This window comes from Sebastes umbrosus, chromosome 2 (assembly GCF_015220745.1).
Source record: "Sebastes umbrosus isolate fSebUmb1 chromosome 2, fSebUmb1.pri, whole genome shotgun sequence".
Lineage (NCBI taxonomy): Eukaryota > Metazoa > Chordata > Actinopteri > Perciformes > Sebastidae > Sebastes > Sebastes umbrosus.
Genome location: NC_051270.1, coordinates 6,390,595 through 6,407,583, shown reverse-complemented (window position 1 = coordinate 6,407,583; position 16,989 = coordinate 6,390,595). Strand labels below are relative to the sequence as shown.

Genomic DNA, 16,989 nt, shown 5'->3' with positions numbered 1-16,989 from the left:
TCCTCCACGGTTATCTCCTCACCTGTAGTTGACTACTGTAGAATTATGGTCTTAATCATATCTAACAACCCACATCCTTTCAGAGGGAGGTCCCTGAAGCGAAATCTTACCAAATGGGAGTTTGTGACCTAATATGGATCTATTTAGGGTTCCTTGACGTGAGAAAGGTTTAGAACCACTGGCCTAGTCTAACAGTCACCATGGGTAAGCAAACAGGTTCGAAGGATGCTGTGGTGAAGAGTGAGCTGCCGTTGGTGTGGCAACTGCCAGGTGTCACGCAGCTCACAGGCAGGTTGGGCTGCAGCTGGAAACAGAATTATTGTTTAAGATTCGTTTGAGTCTTTTCTTCATTGTTTGATTACTGTGCCTTTTTGTGTATCGGTTTTCACTGAGGCCTTGAAGGGAGTCCGCCTTGGTCACTGTCCACATAGCTGGACCTCTCAACAATTCTCTTAATCAATGTTGTGACTCCCTAATGAATGAGAAATGCCGAAATAAAATTACAGACATGGATATTGATCATTTAGTAGCTGCTGTGGGTATGATTTGTGGCTCTAAAACCACTAACCATTAACATTCTGCAAGTAGCTACTTCCTTCTGCCTTAGATGGGATCCATTGATAGGGATCTCATTATGTCTCTCCACAGTCTCGGAGAGGAAGCAAATGACAGGGAGTGCCTGAGGAGCTGGGACCATTCTCTGCAGTCCTATTAACCCATCAGCAGTTGATGACAGGTGCTTCCTTCTCACCTGGGCACATGTTGACTACCAGGTACAACAGAGATTTTTCTAATAAGGAATCCAAAGTGACATATATGCACACTGTAAACAATTGCTGTTAATTTACAGCAGGATTTCAACAGTATTAACCTGTTATTGCTAAAAACAGTGCTTTACTGTTAATACAAAAGAAAACCTGTTAAATTACGCTCATAGGCCGCTTTTTAACTGAACTATAATGCATTCTTAAAAAACAGCACTTTACTGCTGATCAACAGTCTAAAGTATCATCAGTAACAGTTTCATGCAGTATTTTTTTAATTCTGGGACCTGATCTGCACATGTGAGGCTTGTACATTGTACATGATTGGAAAATCAGTGAATTAGCTTTATTGTTCTTCACTCACATGTTGTTATGGTTTGCATTCTGTGCTTGTAGCCAGCTATAGAAAGACATTTTGGGAAAAGTGTCAACAAGTCTATTATAGCCTTTTTCCTAACAAGTGCCTTTAATTGTATTTAGTGTGACTATTCCTATGTCTGTAACCTGCTAAGTCTATTCATCTAGGCAAAACATAATGTTTATTAAAATGTATGTAAAAAATACAACTTAAATAGTGCATTAAAACAAATCAGTAAGATAATGTAAAAGAAAGGTGAAAAACAGCTATATAATGTATCTTTAAACAGTAAATTAACTGTAAAATACTGTGAAATTAATAAAAAAAAAACAGTTCAAACTGTATTTTTCATTAACAGTACAAAGCTTTAAATTTCAGCGACACTTTAATAATGTTAATTTTACAGTAACATAAAGGCAACCCTGCTGCCAGTTCTTCACTGTTATTTTACTGGGAAATTCTTAACAGTGTAGGTAATGGTGCAGTTATTTGTGCATGCCTGAATGAAACTTACAGTAACAATATTCTCATAGGTTAATGCATAGTGAGTACCACACATAATGGTAAATCTTATATCTTATCAGTACTTCCTGTCATTTTCAGATTGTGTGTATGTGTGTGTGTGTGTGTGTGTGTGTGTGTGTAGGGGGGAGGGTCATTCTGGTTTCTGCCCTTAGGCACTTTTTTTTCTGCTTCCACCTCCATCCGTCCACTTCATAGAGCATTGTAGTGATCAGCTCAGCTCCATCAAGTCAGCCACAGAAAGAACAAGAGAATGCCGGAAACGACTTGCCTTCAAAATAAGAGACAAAACGTTGGCTAATCACACCTGAAGAAATATATATATATATATATATATATTATAATATTTAAATTAAAAACAAAGACAATAGTTTGCAGATACATTATCCCTGGCTATCATATATTATCACATTGATCAAATATAATATTTAATATTCTGCACAATATCAACATTGCATATTCATTTGTGCAATAATTTGAACCCAAACACTCATTCAGTCTATTTTTTTTAACCTTATTTTTTACTGCTTACTTACTTACTATATCTGTTTACTTGCTTATTTATTTGATCTTGTTTAGTTTTTTTACTGCTGCCTCGTTTGCACTGTCCCATTTGATGCTGTAATACTGCAAATCCCCCATGCTGAGGGACTAATAAAGGATTATCTTGTTATAAATAAGTTAATATAACATCTATAACATTAATATCAAATCTGTCTCATGAGCTCCCTTGAACATTTGAAGTTTTTAAACTGTTAATAGGACAATATTTGAGGAGAAAATAAAACTTGCTGTATTAGTTTCCAGCAACCTTTACTATCAAAATAGCCATTTTAGGCAAAAAAAAAAAAAAAAAATCCGTCTGGAGCCGCAAAACATTTGAGCATTGTGATGAAGGTAACACAGTTTATTGTCTAAGTATATAGTATATAAGTCTAATGCAGTGAGGGCCCAAAGAGCGAATGTACTACGGAGTATTAGGGCCACATTGAGGGGAAAAAACATCTGAGATTTACAGAATAAAGTCAAAATATTACAAGAATAAAGTCATAACTTTACAAGAAAAAAAGTCGTAATATTTCAAGAATAAAGTCATAACTTTACAAGAAAAATAGTCGTAATATTACGAGAATAAAGTCATAACTTTACAAGAAAAAAGTTGTAATATTACGAGAATAAAGTCATAACTTTACAAGAAAAAAGTTGTAATATTACGAGAATAAAGTCATAACTTTACAAGAAAAATAGTCGTAATATTACGAGAATAAAGTCATAACTTTACAAGAAAAAAAGTAATATTTCAAGAATAAAGTCATAACTTTAAGAGAAAAAAAGTCGTAATATTTCAAGAATAAAGTCATAACTTTACAAGAAAAATAGTCGTAATATTACGAGAATAAAGTCATAACTTTACAAGAAAAAAGTTGTAATATTACGAGAATAAAGTCATAACTTTAAGAGAAAAAAAGAAAATAACACATAAAATTACTACTTTATAATATTAGGACTTTATTCTCGACATATCAGATTTTTTTTTTTTTTCCTCAATGTGGCCGTAATACTCCGTCATACCATCGTACCATAGACCTCCAACAATTATAATATTATTCATTTCCATTTTTATAAACCCACAGGGAGCCACTGGAGAGGAGCTGAAGAGCCGCATGTGGCTCTAGAGCTGCAGGTTGCTATACAAATAAATCTGCCGTGCCTTGCCTTTTATTTTGAAAGTCATGACAGGAACACCTCGTCATCGTGCTGTGACGCTTGACGTCAGGCATCTCCACGTTAAGGTACCGAAACACCACGAAGGAGCGGAGCAGTGTGCGTCCAGTCTCCGGTAGGGTGACAACAACACAGAGAGAGACAGGAGACAATGACTGATAGCAGCTATAGCTGAAGTATCGGCTGCTTCTGGGAAGGTTTCTGGATGTAGAGGACACGTCAAATATCTTTATTTCTTTATTAACAAGAGGTGGTCGCGATGCACAGCTGCGACGGGACTCGAACCTGCGGCTGAAGGAGACGCTGAACTTTGGGGCTTTTTGCTGTTGTTTTATAGTTTGCAACTTTTCTCTCAGGGGTATTTTTAACTGCACTGCAAATATCAGGAGAGGAGGTGTATTTTGAACCATGTTAGTGAATGATTTACTGAACAGAGCGGTGCTGGTGGTAGAAAGCTGCATGGACTCAACTCACCGGCATCTGTGGAGGCTCAGTTTGTAGTGTGAAACTGCTCTTTTCTCCAGGATGAGGGCGCATTGTTGAAGATTATATAGTAGCATTCTTGCTGTAAGGGTGTGTAGTTTACACCAGTTGTTTTTATTTGGACTTTTACCGCTTAAACTAGTCAATATTGCGAGTAGAAACACCGTATTTACACCGGCGTTGGACCATGGAGTCCACTTTGCGGAGCAGCTGCTTCTGGTTGCTCTGGAGACGGACCTTCCTCGCGCTGTGGCTGTGCGCGCTTGTGGCGCGTGGAGCTGAGGATGTCAGCACCTTCAACTCAGAGGTAAAGAAAAAAACACAGTTATTACTTTATTATAACACTGTCTAATAAATAATGCTCATTACTCACTTGACTGCGATGGAACCAAGAAGCAGCAGATGTTAGAGACCACTTTATGATATTAACATGAACAATATCAACATAGAAAATGACCAAAAGCAGCGTTTTGCTTCTGCAAAAAAGCAGGGATTCACTGTTGCTTTGGAAAGACTTGCCTACAAATTGACATGCTCTTTGCACCAAGTCAGATGAATTAAAATAACCACATGTGCTATTCAAATGTTATTATATATACATGCTGTAACAATTATTTATAGGCCTTCTAGCCTATATTTATTCAAGATTCAAGATTCAAGATGTTTATTGTCACGCCGGTTATACAGGTACAATCGTGTGAAATGCTTTTTGCTGGGAAGCTCCATTCAAATAATAAGTTATATTACAATTATACAAGGAAATACTTTGTACAAGGGAATATTACGAACATATACATTAATAACATATAAAGTATATACAGTATAAGATTTCTTTTTTTTGATAGTAGTTTAGATATAGTTTAATAGTAATTTGTGTGTGCTTCATTTTAATCAACTCTTATGCAGGTATACCTGTGTAACAGCTTCAGACATGATCTAGCCAATCAGAATGTATGCAGGACCATCCAGTGCACACCATCTGGTTTAATTGCATGCATTACTATTAAAATAATACCCATAACATGCTCCTATTTCCCCCACGTGGTTCATTTGGTTGGCGAAGAAGATAGACTGGCAAGTGTACAGTCTTTCAAGGTGGTCTATGGACCGTCCTTTGATAATTACTGTGCTAGAATTTAGGAATCATGTCCTTTAAAGTGTCGGTGAGTAGGAAAACATACACAAAAGCAAAGCTTTATACTCATCACACTTGTACTGATTGTCACTTTAGGAGCTATTGTTTAGTGAACTATTTGGAGTCAAACTAGTTCCTTCCATTAATCATCACAATACAGAGTAGAATCAACAACTCTATATCGTCTTGACTAGCTATCTTTGTAATGCTCATAATGTCTTTTTCTCTGACCTTTAAACCATTAGGGACACCTGTACACAGTTGTTTCCTTATTTAGGTGTTGTAATTAGATGCCAAAGTGTGCCAAAGGAACAAGTTGGAACTTGAACCAGCACTTCTTGCATTTTTGTTTCGCCAGTCCAGCGGTTTCCCAGCACACTTGTTTGTTTTCTGAGACAATTTAAGAGATAAGTAGAGCCGACTTTATGCCCTTAAGAAGGTGATTAGTTGAGGAGCTTTTGTTTGTTGTTTGACAGAGAGAGAGACAGACAGACAGACAGACAGACAGAGAGAGAGACCACCCGGTCATTAGAGGTGAGCTTGCATTACCAAACTCACTGACCGGGGTGGAGGGTGTCTGTTGTCAGCCAGGTTACGACATGGGGTATTTTGTGTGTGTGTGTGTGTCTGTGTGTGTCTGTGCAGGTGTTTGCTAATGTGTGTTACAGAGACAAGAGACGGAGGGTTTACACAACGTGTTTGGACTGATGAGAAATTCCTAAGCACTTATTGCTAAATGTGTGTGTCAGCTGAAATAGTGATAATTGCATTTCCCATGTTGTCTATTTAACATCTGGAATGCTCCATGAAAGTACAGATCTAGTAGAAGTATAGTAGTGCATCTTGGACACAGTGCACTTCAACTTTATTGATGGTTGCTGTTCCAACAAAAGTAAATTAAGGAAGACAGCTTCCCAAATAGGATATTCTTGCAACGAATGCCTGAAAATCAAGCCAACTACATAAATATTCTTTCCCTCCTATAGCACACTTCTTTTACTGCTATTTATTTAATTGCAAACAAAGCATGGGTAAAATAAAGACTACTCTCTTAAGTCACTTAGTGTAAGTATCAGGATTGTCTTCACTTTGAACATTTTACATTCATATAATGCGACTAAAGCCTGATGTGACGACTCACTTTCCAAATGTCATGAACAACACAGGAAACAATGTTGTTGTGTCGCCTCAGAGGAAATTATAATAAGCACCTGTCACCTGTAACTTTCCATCTGACAAGTTCAGATGATTTTAATGTGTAGCAGCAATAGAAAGTGTTTGCATCTATATCAGCAGCTGCAAGTGTTACTTGATGACTTAAAGATGCCATGCTGTTCGTCTGTTGATGGGCCTGTTAATCTCCATGACCATCTCTATGATAGGGGAGACCCTGCTTTTGTGAAGTCACTGGTGGTCTTTGTGGCTGATGAGGAATGTTTCTCTGGAGTGAGAGGAACATTTGTTTTCACTCATAACAGCCATAATAGGGTTTTTAGATTTGTTTTTAATGTGTGAACAGAAAAGCTGGAACATCTGTGGTGAGGAGTTGATGAATCACATGCTCTATAGTCTACTTTCTAGAATAAAAGGCATGGTAGAGGAGGACTTGGTGTGTTGATCAACATATAAAACTGATAGCTTGTTTGGTTTTGGTTCAAAGCCGTCTGGATCTGTAAAACAAACCCTGTTGGATTGTGTTGCTCTACAGTTCATTTACTGAAATTAGGCCTGTGCTGATCGTACAGCGGTGATTGACGATTGTTTTTTTCCAATACGCCGATATTAAGGTGATTTTAACTAACTTACTATCAGAACTAAGATGTCTTAAACATAATCTCTAGAATCTGCCCTATACTGTGCATTTAGAGATGTTTCTGGTGGAGCGGCATGTCTGCCCGCTAAGCCCCGTTAATCAGCACGAGTGACGAGTGTATTTTAAATCAGTTTGCCGTCTCTTTTCCGTGGACCTTTGCAACTCCGTTCTCCATATGCATTCTCACCAAAACTTTGCTCTTCGCTCCATAAGAGTAGTTAAAGTTATGGATATTATTTGGATTGTGATATTAAATGTGAAAGTAATAAAAGGAACGTGATGCTGTGATATTGTCGCAACAAGCACAGACACACAGACTTTTAAAAGGGAGCCGTTGATTGAATGGAGGAGACATTGCTATTAGATCGAATTTTTAATGTTTAATTATGTTGAATAAAATGTTCACACTCTTCTATAAATGTTTATTCTCATAACCTTAACTGTATCACTTGCAGAAAGCTCAAAGCTTATTTCAAAGCTCCGTCAAATGTCCTTCGCTGGCACACATCTTTTACATCTATTACCTGTTTAATATCCTCAGCCTCACCCCTTGGCATCTGGGTAAAAGCCATAATATCTCCAAACACAAAATGTCACGTTTTTCTTTGACGCTAAGGCTAAGTCGTCCATGCTGGCATTTCACTGGCGTGCTGTGACGTAACTCCCGCCACCCCCTGGCGCCCCATCTCGAATAATCACGATTGAACGATATGAAAATAGAAACGAGCGCCCAACCCTGACTGAAATACGTCGTCTGGAGTTCAATCTGATCCTCCATGTGTTTAGGAGTTGGCCCGGGACCTCTACTCCTACTCTGTCTGGACAAAAAGGATGACGTGGGAAGGTAGAAGAATGAAGGAAGAGAGAAAGATTATGAGTGTGACAAGAATCTGAGAAATTTGCAGTGAAAAAGGGAAGAGAAACCTGTGGTAGAGCTATTTATGAAAAGAGAGACAAAGATGGAAAGAGAAAGTTGACGGGGACGGGACGGCGGTGTTGGTCAGTCTCAGCTGTGCAGCATGTGATGGCTGAATGTGACAGCTGTTCTCTAACTGGGACACACACATCCACACAGACAGTGCACAGGCATGCTGGGCCTGGGACTCCAAGGCATCATAGGAAATACAATGGACCCTCTTGTCTGAAGAGAGAGAGGGAGAGAGAGAGAGAGAGAGCTGCGAGAGAAAACTTGCAAATAGGACAGAAAGAGGATGAGAGAGAGCACAGAAAGAAACATGGACGCGATAAGACGGAGAATGCAAAAAAGTGTACAACAGCAATTTGTAGCTATAGCAGAGTAATAGTAGGGATAATCAGTGGCTTATTGCTGCACATAACTAGACAACTTCCTTCAATCCGTATCCTCTTTGTATCCGTGTAATCTGCAGCGTGCTGTCTCTTCACATTCCAGCCGCTTCCCCCCTGCTCCCCTGTGATTGGCTATCACCATGGCCACAAAGACTCACATTGCTACAGTGGCAGGGGACCATGAGATGGGAATGGGAATCTCTGAGCGTGTATTAGGGCGATTGTGCATTTATTTTTATTAGGGCTGTCAATCGATTAAAATAGTTGATAATTAAACAGCTGTCAGTGTGTCAGTGTGCTGATTTGACTATGACTTGCCCCAAACTGCATGTGATTATCATAAAGTGAGCATGTCTGTAAAGGGGAGACTCTTAGGTACCCGATTTTCAATCTCATATCTTGAGGTCAGAGGTCAAAGAACCCCTTTGAAAATAACCATGCTAGCGTTTCCACGCCAAAATGTTGTGTAAGTTTGGATCGTTATTTAACCTCCTTCATGACAATCTAGTATGACATGGTTGGTACCAATGGATTCCTTATGTTTTCATATGTTTCATATGATACCAGTATCTTCTCTCTAGTTTAAAACTGAGCCCGCTACGAGGTAAAAATCTCAAGTTGTGTTAATGCGTTACAGACCCTAATTTACATGTTTTGGGGCACGTCCTGCGTTTTGCAGAATTGTGTGTGTGTTTGTGTGTCCTTGCATGCTTTATCCATCCATAATTATGTATTTTCTGCCTCTCTTTGCCTCTCTTAACTCCATGTGTGCTGCGTGAAATCTTCAAATTGTACTAATTAAATTCTCTTCCTGCTGTCTGTCTGTGTCTCTTTCTTTCTCACTGCTCCATTTACTTATCCATCCTCTTTGGTCGGACTTTGGGGGGGTAAGAGATGGCAGCAGACCAAGCCTCGGAATAAAAGCTCTGTTAGTATCTTGGCTGACATTGTGGTGGACACATACACACATACACACACACACTCACACGCACACACACACTCCTGGCAGGTTTTACAACTCCTTGTATATTGCTGGGTCTGGTTTTTGGCAGGTAAGCTCAAGGACTCTCTGAAAGACCATTTAATAGACGAGGCCAAGCGTACACGCGCACACGAGCACTCCCCTATTCCTGCTGTTGTCTAAGACTTGTTTTGTATTCAGCCCAGCTGATGAGAGAAGGTGAGCGGCCAGACTGAAGTGCTTTACTGTTTTAGAGGATGGGCGTGAGGGGTGGCAGAGGTTCATATGCCTCAATACATCTTCCCAACAGCACTGCAGCTCTCCCCCTGTACCCGACTACAGTAAATACTTGCGTGGAAGGGACAAAGAAAGAGTGTGCAGAGACAACATCAGATTTCTGGGTTTACACAAAGACACAAACATCAACGGACATGAAGGCATTTCCCTTTTACACCAAGCGCTATCACTGCAGCAATGACGAGCATGTGGATATGTTGATCACAGAGGAGCAGGGAGGAAGTGGTTGGAATGTGCAGAGAGATTACACAGGAGGACACTGGCTTGGTTTTTTTTTCTTTAAATTACTTTTATTGGAATTCGGATGGGAATTGCAGTTTTACTCCACTGTTTCTCCCCCAGCGTCTGTTGTGGTTGGACGACTGTTAGCGAGTGCATTACAGCAAGAAGTGCTTTGTTTTTATCTTCAGGCGGTATGAAATATGACCCATTAGCTGACATGAAGCAACAATCAATACTGCTCATTACTAACCAGCTCTTTAAAGATTTTCTGTCTTTTGTGGACATGTTTTTTGTCATTTAGTAAATTCATGTCTTTTCTTCAACTCATCTAGTGGAATCTAACTTGGTGGAATTAGCATTTGGCTTAAAAAACTGTCAGTTGAATACACATCCAGCTGCTGTGATGAAATAAAACTCGTTGGTAAGGTGCTCTCTGAATATTTGATAATGAATATTTAGGCCATTAACTAAAACCTTCCCCCAACCAATGATTGTCAGATCATAGCTTAGCTGCTGTCAAGCTTTGGATTTATCCACATGTCAAAGTGGTGTGCATGGCACTGTAGTGAGACCAAAGGCTCGGTTATACTTTCGGTCGCACGGACATGAGCTGATGTGGAATCGTGACGAGGAAACGTTTCAATCTTTTATACTCCGTGCAGATTTCTCCTCATGGCAAACACACATTCAAGTATCAAGTATCAAGTATAATGTTGGCTTAAGAGTGATACTCTGCATCTAAAGAGTTTGGAGGGTGGCGTCTTTTCACTTAAAAGAAAAAAAAACACTTTAGCAAAGAATGGCACGAAACAGGAACTTGTTATCCAAGATAGCTTTACGCTTCAAGTGCATATTTAAGACTAGCTAGCTACAGCTGATAATCTGCTGGTGAACGATGCCATTTCAGTTGACAAAATCAGTAGCCACTGGTTAAAAATGAGAAGCCTGCTTTTGTTTACCTCAGTCTGAAATCGAGGACCCGTTGTCAAATATTACTTGAAATTTAGAATGGTAAATCTGTCAGCGTTATCACTGTTAACTGCATTATGTGCAGGATCGGAAAACTTCACAGGTATAGCAACAGTAACTAAGGGGCGGGGCTTATCAATCAGTTATTTGTGTTGATTTATTGTTTGCCGGATATACTGATGTTCTCGGTGGTGTCTTAGTTATTGTGTAGCAGTGAAAACATTTAGCTGAAGTTATTTGAGATGAAAAGAGTGTTTCGTGAACCACGCCACCTGTTTCCCTCGCCTGGGAGTGTGTGTGTGTTTGTGTGTGAGAGAGTATTTAGATAGTGTTTCAGGAAGTGCATATTTGTGTTTGAGAGTGTGTGTGTGTGTGTGTGTGTGTGTGTTATCTAAAGGCAGAGGTGGGTCAGGGTCACGTCAAGTTCAGCCCTCTCTACACCTCTTCCTGGTCCTCCACACTCACTCACTCACTGAGCTGATACAGCCACTGACAGAGAGAGGAAGATGAAGATGAGACACAGCCAGGGAAAAATGATAAAATAATATTGGGAAATTCTTTTTACAGTTCTACATCTGCAAAATAAAATAATAGAGGTGTAAATAACAGGTAATTAAGATAACCCTTTATTGATCCCTGCGGCAGAATTAGGTGTTACAACAGCACAAGTACAGTATAGGTACAAAAAGGATAGAGCAAGCATGAGATACAGTAAGTGTGTTATAGCTCTGCATTGTATAATAATAAGCATAATATAACAATAATAAGTCATAATATATCTCTAATGATAATAATGGTGAGCGTTAGAGTGACTGAAAAGGGCAAAAAACCCTGGAGCAACAGACGGAAAAAGCTCAGCACATAGCAGCCCGTCTTTACAAATGCGTTTGGAGATATGACATGAAGATGAAACAAGATTTGAAGGTTTGAGCTCCTCAGGCCAGCTGCTCCACAGCCTGAGGGCTCAAAAAAACCCTCGACCTCCTGGTGGCCACTGGATATACTATAAAGACATGAGGTGTCAGGTGAAGAAGTTTGCCTCACTGCACTGCACCTTCGAGTTAGTTGTGTTTTTACTGCAGATGTTTGAAATTGAAGAAATGTTCATTCATTCATGTGTTTTGTAACCTTAAGAGGAAGCATCCGGAACAAACATAGCAAGACCAGAGACTTGTTGAGCTGAAGGGCAAACTGATTGCATCTTTCAGGGAAACGGCCAGTTCAGTTAAAAGGGCCATATATTTAATGGGTGACAGTAGTCATTTATGACCTTAATTGATCACAAAGGATGAGATGCAGTCAGGGTCCGTCAGACTCAGCTCAGCAATTGACAGTGATAGATTGATCCGGCATTGTGCGTTCACTTCACGATGATTAATCAGGTCTAATGGTGGAGGAAGGACAGATGCAGGTTGGAGTCAAGTTGAGGTTTGATATCACCAGCTGGGCTGGGGTTTTTAATGCTCTGTGTTGGTAATATCAATCCCCCTCATCAGTGGGTGATTCCAAAGACGATCTTTACCTTTGTCTTTTATTACAGACAGACAGTCATATTGTAGTTGTGTAGAGAGTGCAGGATACTCAGGCAGAGGGGAAACAGAATACATCAAGGAAGGTCTGGGAGACCCTTTGCAATTTGTTTTCATTGGACTGTGGGGACGTTTTGTTTGTGTGGGACTCGCATACAGCAAATCAACCCTTTGTCTGGGTTTGGGGGGGGTGTTACTAGGTGTGGGGCAGGCAGGAGTGGGAGTTAATATTATGTAATACACACAGTCACACACCTTTACATTCTTGTAATCAGGCTGTTCTCATACACTAGCTATGAAAAGTAATATACTGTGATTTGTATATATCCCACAAAATCAATCCATGTAATCGTGAACCAGGAAGTTAAAAGAGTGACAAAAGCTGCGTAGGGATGAGGTCGGGGTCAATAGACCATGGATGTATTGAGAGAACTGGATACAGCGTTGGAGGCGGGGCCCCGTTCATTCCTATGAAAGTTGCTCAGTGACGCATGATGCCAAAATTGCTCAACTTCCGACTGGAAAAGTACCTGGATTTTCCGCATCCATTTGGACTATGGAGCAGGCGCAGTAGTGTCCCCTCGGTCACATGGCTCGGTCACAACGTCACGCTGTCGTCACGGCTTGCTAACTCCGTCTCCCAGCCCTCGCTCCAGGTCTTTTGGGTCTCATTCACATGAACGGAGGAAGGGAAATAACTCTGGAATCGCCCATTAGTGTATTTTACAACTTTTAGGACCTAATGATTTAAATAAGGACTATTCAAGTGTTCATACTGGGAAGTTGATTTACCTCAAAAAAGAAATTATCCGCTGAGTTACAGACGTCTCTTTCCTAATGTAAGTCTATGGGGAAAAAAAATGCTTTTTGGGCCCAATGGAATCACGTGACGGTCACGGAAGTTGTAGTACCGCTGTCCGGCTTCTGGCATCAACGCCCCGTGCTCTTCCTGGGGCCATGGGATGGATGGACTTTCATCCAGGAGACCGCTGTTCGTGTCCCGTGTGGAACCAGAATTTAAAGTTGATTTATTTGTCACGTAAGTTCCGTACTTAAGTAACGCCGCCTCTGTAGTTATTTTAACTGAAATTGCAACACCAGTGTTGTAAGGTGAGGAGCAAGAGGGCAAGGTGAAAGGTTATGCAGAGAAAGCGTCACGCTGATAGGAAAGTATGCTGAAAAAATAAGGCAGACTTTTATTTTCAGTCTGAAAAAAACCCCATCAAACAAAGGAAAAAACAGAGAGGGAAAAATCCTCTGTCTTCAAACACACTGTTCACCACAGGTCTGGTGCTGCTCTTTGAGAGAAAACCTCTGCTTTCACACATACTTATATAACCCGAGAGCCCGCCCTTCCAGTTCGAACTGGCCTATCAGGTGAGGACTACTGTCAGCTGAGACTAGAGACACCTGAAGTGAGAACCTGGTCAATCAGCGCACACCTTAAACACACCTGGAGCCACTCAGTCCCCGTCAGTCAATTAACCACTCAACTACAGACCGAAGAAAACAAAGAAAACTGTGATCCACCCCACTTGGCTTAACCAAGCAGTGAATGAGGAAGTTGGTGCTTCCTTACACACAGTCTTTGCCTAAATCTAACCAAGTTGTTTCCTGTGAAGACAGAAGTTTATTTTTACAAGACTGTATGCATGTAACGAGCGAAAATTGACATTTGTTGCTGGACATTTTTAGGAAAATGTATGAAAAATGAGGAATAACTTTTTGGAAGATGACATATGAACCGTTGTATGAGGATACGTTGTGTAAACAGATACTGATTCATAAATAGATTAATGAATGCATAGTTTTAGATAGATAGTTGACTCTCTATGATAGGCCTACATACACAGTGTAGAATATTTTCTCTGATTCTTCTCGATATGTTTGAACGTACAATTGAATTTTCCATTAAAGAAATGTTAGAAAATGTTTGTTTATCTATGCTGTCAATTATAGTTCTTAGAAAGAAAGAATCGGCCAAGAAAACTGCAACCGGTGCGTCTCTAGGGGTTACCACCTCCACTAATCAATTTGGTGGGCAGTAAATATATGTGACCAGAGCACTTATTATATAGAGCATTTCAGATTTATAACGTGCATGCTCTCTGTATGTGTGTGAGTGTGAGTGTGAGAGAAAGACTGAAAGAGATGAGTTTGTTTTTATGGCTTTTAAGGAGTGGATAAGTAAATACAGATTATCAGACCGTATTGTGCGTTGTGAAAGATGGGCGTAAACTGAACACACAGAGACGCTCACACAGCTACATGCACACATAGACACACACCCTTTTACATTCCCCGCACCTCCGTGGGGAGTGTGTCCGTGAGTAGGCGTATCTAGTATCTCAGACTACCCGATATGCAAGCGCTTTCCCGTGTGTGTGTGCGTGCGATATTAGGTTTCTACACAACAGGTGGGATAGACTTTGCGTCATCTGTGATTGGGTCAGATATCACGTTTTCTACCTCAAGTCTGTCATTAACCCCCCCCAACTCTCCACCCGAGCCCTCCCAGTTACACACTCCCAGATAAAGTAGGCCTCGCAGTGCGCTCATTCGGGCATGAAACAGATGTCCCCCCTGCCTTCTGAATACCAAGGCAAATCTCTGTCATATCATAAAGCTGAGGAAGAGGGAAACTTTGTGGTCTCTAGAGCTTCAGACCATTGAACTTCAGCTGTTAAACACAAATTGCCCATATCCTCATAAAAAAGTTGCTGTTTCCATAATTTGTATTTTCTTTTTCTTGTCACAATTCACTTCTTGATTATATAAATAAATGTCATGTTTCTAAGATTTTATCATTTTTAAACTGTAGGAGATTTCAGGCTTATTGTGGGCACATCCTGTCTTAGGGTAAATCTTTATGCTGTCAACTTCAGTAATGCAAATCTAACGAGCTTTGATTCATCCCATTAGATTGAATAGACGATATTTGTAACAGTTTTTATTGATTGTTTTTCTTCCTGTCTGCAGTCATGGCTGAGGAAGTACGGCTACCTGCCCCAGGCCAGCAGACAGATGTCCACCATGCGATCAGCTCAGATCCTGTCCAACGCAATCAGCGACATGCAGCGATTCTACGGTCTGGAGGTCACTGGACAGATGGACCCTCAAACCATCAGGTTAGCACGGATTAAAGAGGACCTATTATATGCTTTTGTGCTTTTATGCCTTTTCAAAAGTGTAGTTTTTTGTGCATGTAAAAGGTCTGAAAAGTTACAAAGCCCAAAGGGAGTTACTCTTCCCGACAGAAACACTTCTCCTAAACTGCCTGAAATGAAAAAAACTTGATTGAAGCCCTGCCTTTTCTTCCGTAACGTAGTGATGTCACCAAGTAACACGTTGCATGATACCTGCCTGGCGGCTAGTTTGGTACACCCTCAAACAAATCTAGTAAAGAGCGGAGCTGGAGCGGAGTCCAAAGAGTTTGGTTCGGTCGACCAATCACAACAGTCGGCCAGCTGACCAATCAGAGCAGACTTGGCTCTTCTCGGGGGGGCAGGAGCTCTGCAGCACAGCCTGTTTTAGAAAAGTAAAACTCTTTTTGAACATTAAAGCATAAAAGGTCTTCTTTAACTATGATGTTTTCTTTTTTATTTAGACTTACACCCACTCAAAGCCTTCAAAACACTGTCCTGCCACACATTTTGGGCCTCGAACTTTAGTTAAATTGTTAATTTTTAAGTTTTGCAAACTTCCTGAATCCTGAGTAACTGCCACTGAGCAAGGTGCACGTTATCCTCGGTTGCTGTAGAGGAACAGGATCAGTAGCCCGGCTGCACTAGGCAGCTCACAGGTACGCTTTAAATTAAACAACAGAAACCGTACACAGACATCAAGAGGAGGAAGTAGGTGTTTTAACGTCACGCTCCCCCTTCATCTCTTCTCTTGGGTGCTCCTTCCTTTCAACACACCTGACACACACACACGTATCTCTTGCCTGCCGCTGACTCCTTTCAACTCCTTCAGTGCCATGAAGAGACCCCGCTGCGGTGTGCCTGACAAGTTTGGAGGCCAGATCAAAACCAACGTGCGGCGGAAACGCTACGCCCTCACAGGACACAAATGGAGCAAGAGCCACCTCACTTACAGGTAACAAAAAGACCTTCGGTTTGTAAAGAAAATCTAACAAAGTCTTATGAGTTAGGATTGAAATGAATTCAGTTTTTTTTATTTCTTTTGTTGCCTATGAATCCACAAAGGGATATGTTTTACTTGAAACTCACATGGGAAATGTGGGACCGGCCTTTGTAAGATTTCCCCTCTTTGTTCCCATAGCATCCAGAACTACACTCCTAAAATCGGAGAGTATAACTCATACGAAGCCATCCGTCGGGCGTTTGCAGTCTGGCAGAAGGTGACCCCTTTGACCTTTGACGAAATCCCCTACCAGGAGATCAAATATGGACGCCGCAAGGAGCCCGACATCATGATCTTCTTCGCTTCGGGTTTCCATGGAGACAGCTCTCCCTTTGATGGGGAGGGAGGCTTCCTAGCTCATGCCTACTTCCCTGGACCTGGAATGGGTGGGGACACCCACTTTGACTCCGATGAACCGTGGACCATAGGAAACCAGAACGTACAAGGTAAACGGTTACTGTCAGTGTAATTCAGAATGTCTATTATATTGTGGATTTTAGGGACAGCGGTGATTTTCTTTAGTGACAGAAAAATAATAGAAAGCATAAATAACAACTGGAAAGAAAATGATGTTCCAAACATACTAATCTACAACAAACACCCTACTAGGAGAGGTTTTTAGGACTGTAAAAAAGCAACACCGTCTTATGTGGCAGCGTCAGGTGGGTGGATGTTTTGCTGCACTAGTTGAGTTGGTGTGCGGTGTGTCTGTGTTTATGTGTGCGCAGCTGCACACAGGCAGATTGCTGTCTGTGTT

At 40.8% G+C, this 16,989-nt stretch overlaps 1 protein-coding gene and 1 long non-coding RNA gene across 3 annotated transcripts in view; one reads left to right on the top strand and one right to left on the bottom strand.

Annotated features, from left to right (window-relative positions):
* The window catches only part of mmp15b (matrix metallopeptidase 15b), a 39,628-nt gene that overhangs the window by 4,319 nt on the left and 18,320 nt on the right, over positions 1 to 16,989 (top strand). Inside the window, exons 2-5 of one of the 2 annotated variants that reach the window (XM_037794658.1) lie at positions 3,507 to 4,159; positions 15,066 to 15,214; positions 16,062 to 16,184; positions 16,371 to 16,678. In XM_037794658.1, coding sequence (XP_037650586.1) covers positions 4,040 to 4,159; positions 15,066 to 15,214; positions 16,062 to 16,184; positions 16,371 to 16,678 — 700 coding nt within the window. In that variant the 5' untranslated portion in view covers positions 3,507 to 4,039. Of the gene's footprint in view, positions 1 to 3,433; positions 4,160 to 15,065; positions 15,215 to 16,061; positions 16,185 to 16,370; positions 16,679 to 16,989 lie in introns of those variants that run through there. The other variant, XM_037794668.1, reaches the window with a different exon arrangement.
* Positions 1,489 to 3,981, bottom strand: LOC119503120. The gene is made up of 2 exons (XR_005210249.1): positions 3,844 to 3,981; positions 1,489 to 1,915 (listed from the first exon to the last, which is right to left on the bottom strand). It is a non-coding gene; the product is annotated as an uncharacterized LOC119503120 (long non-coding RNA).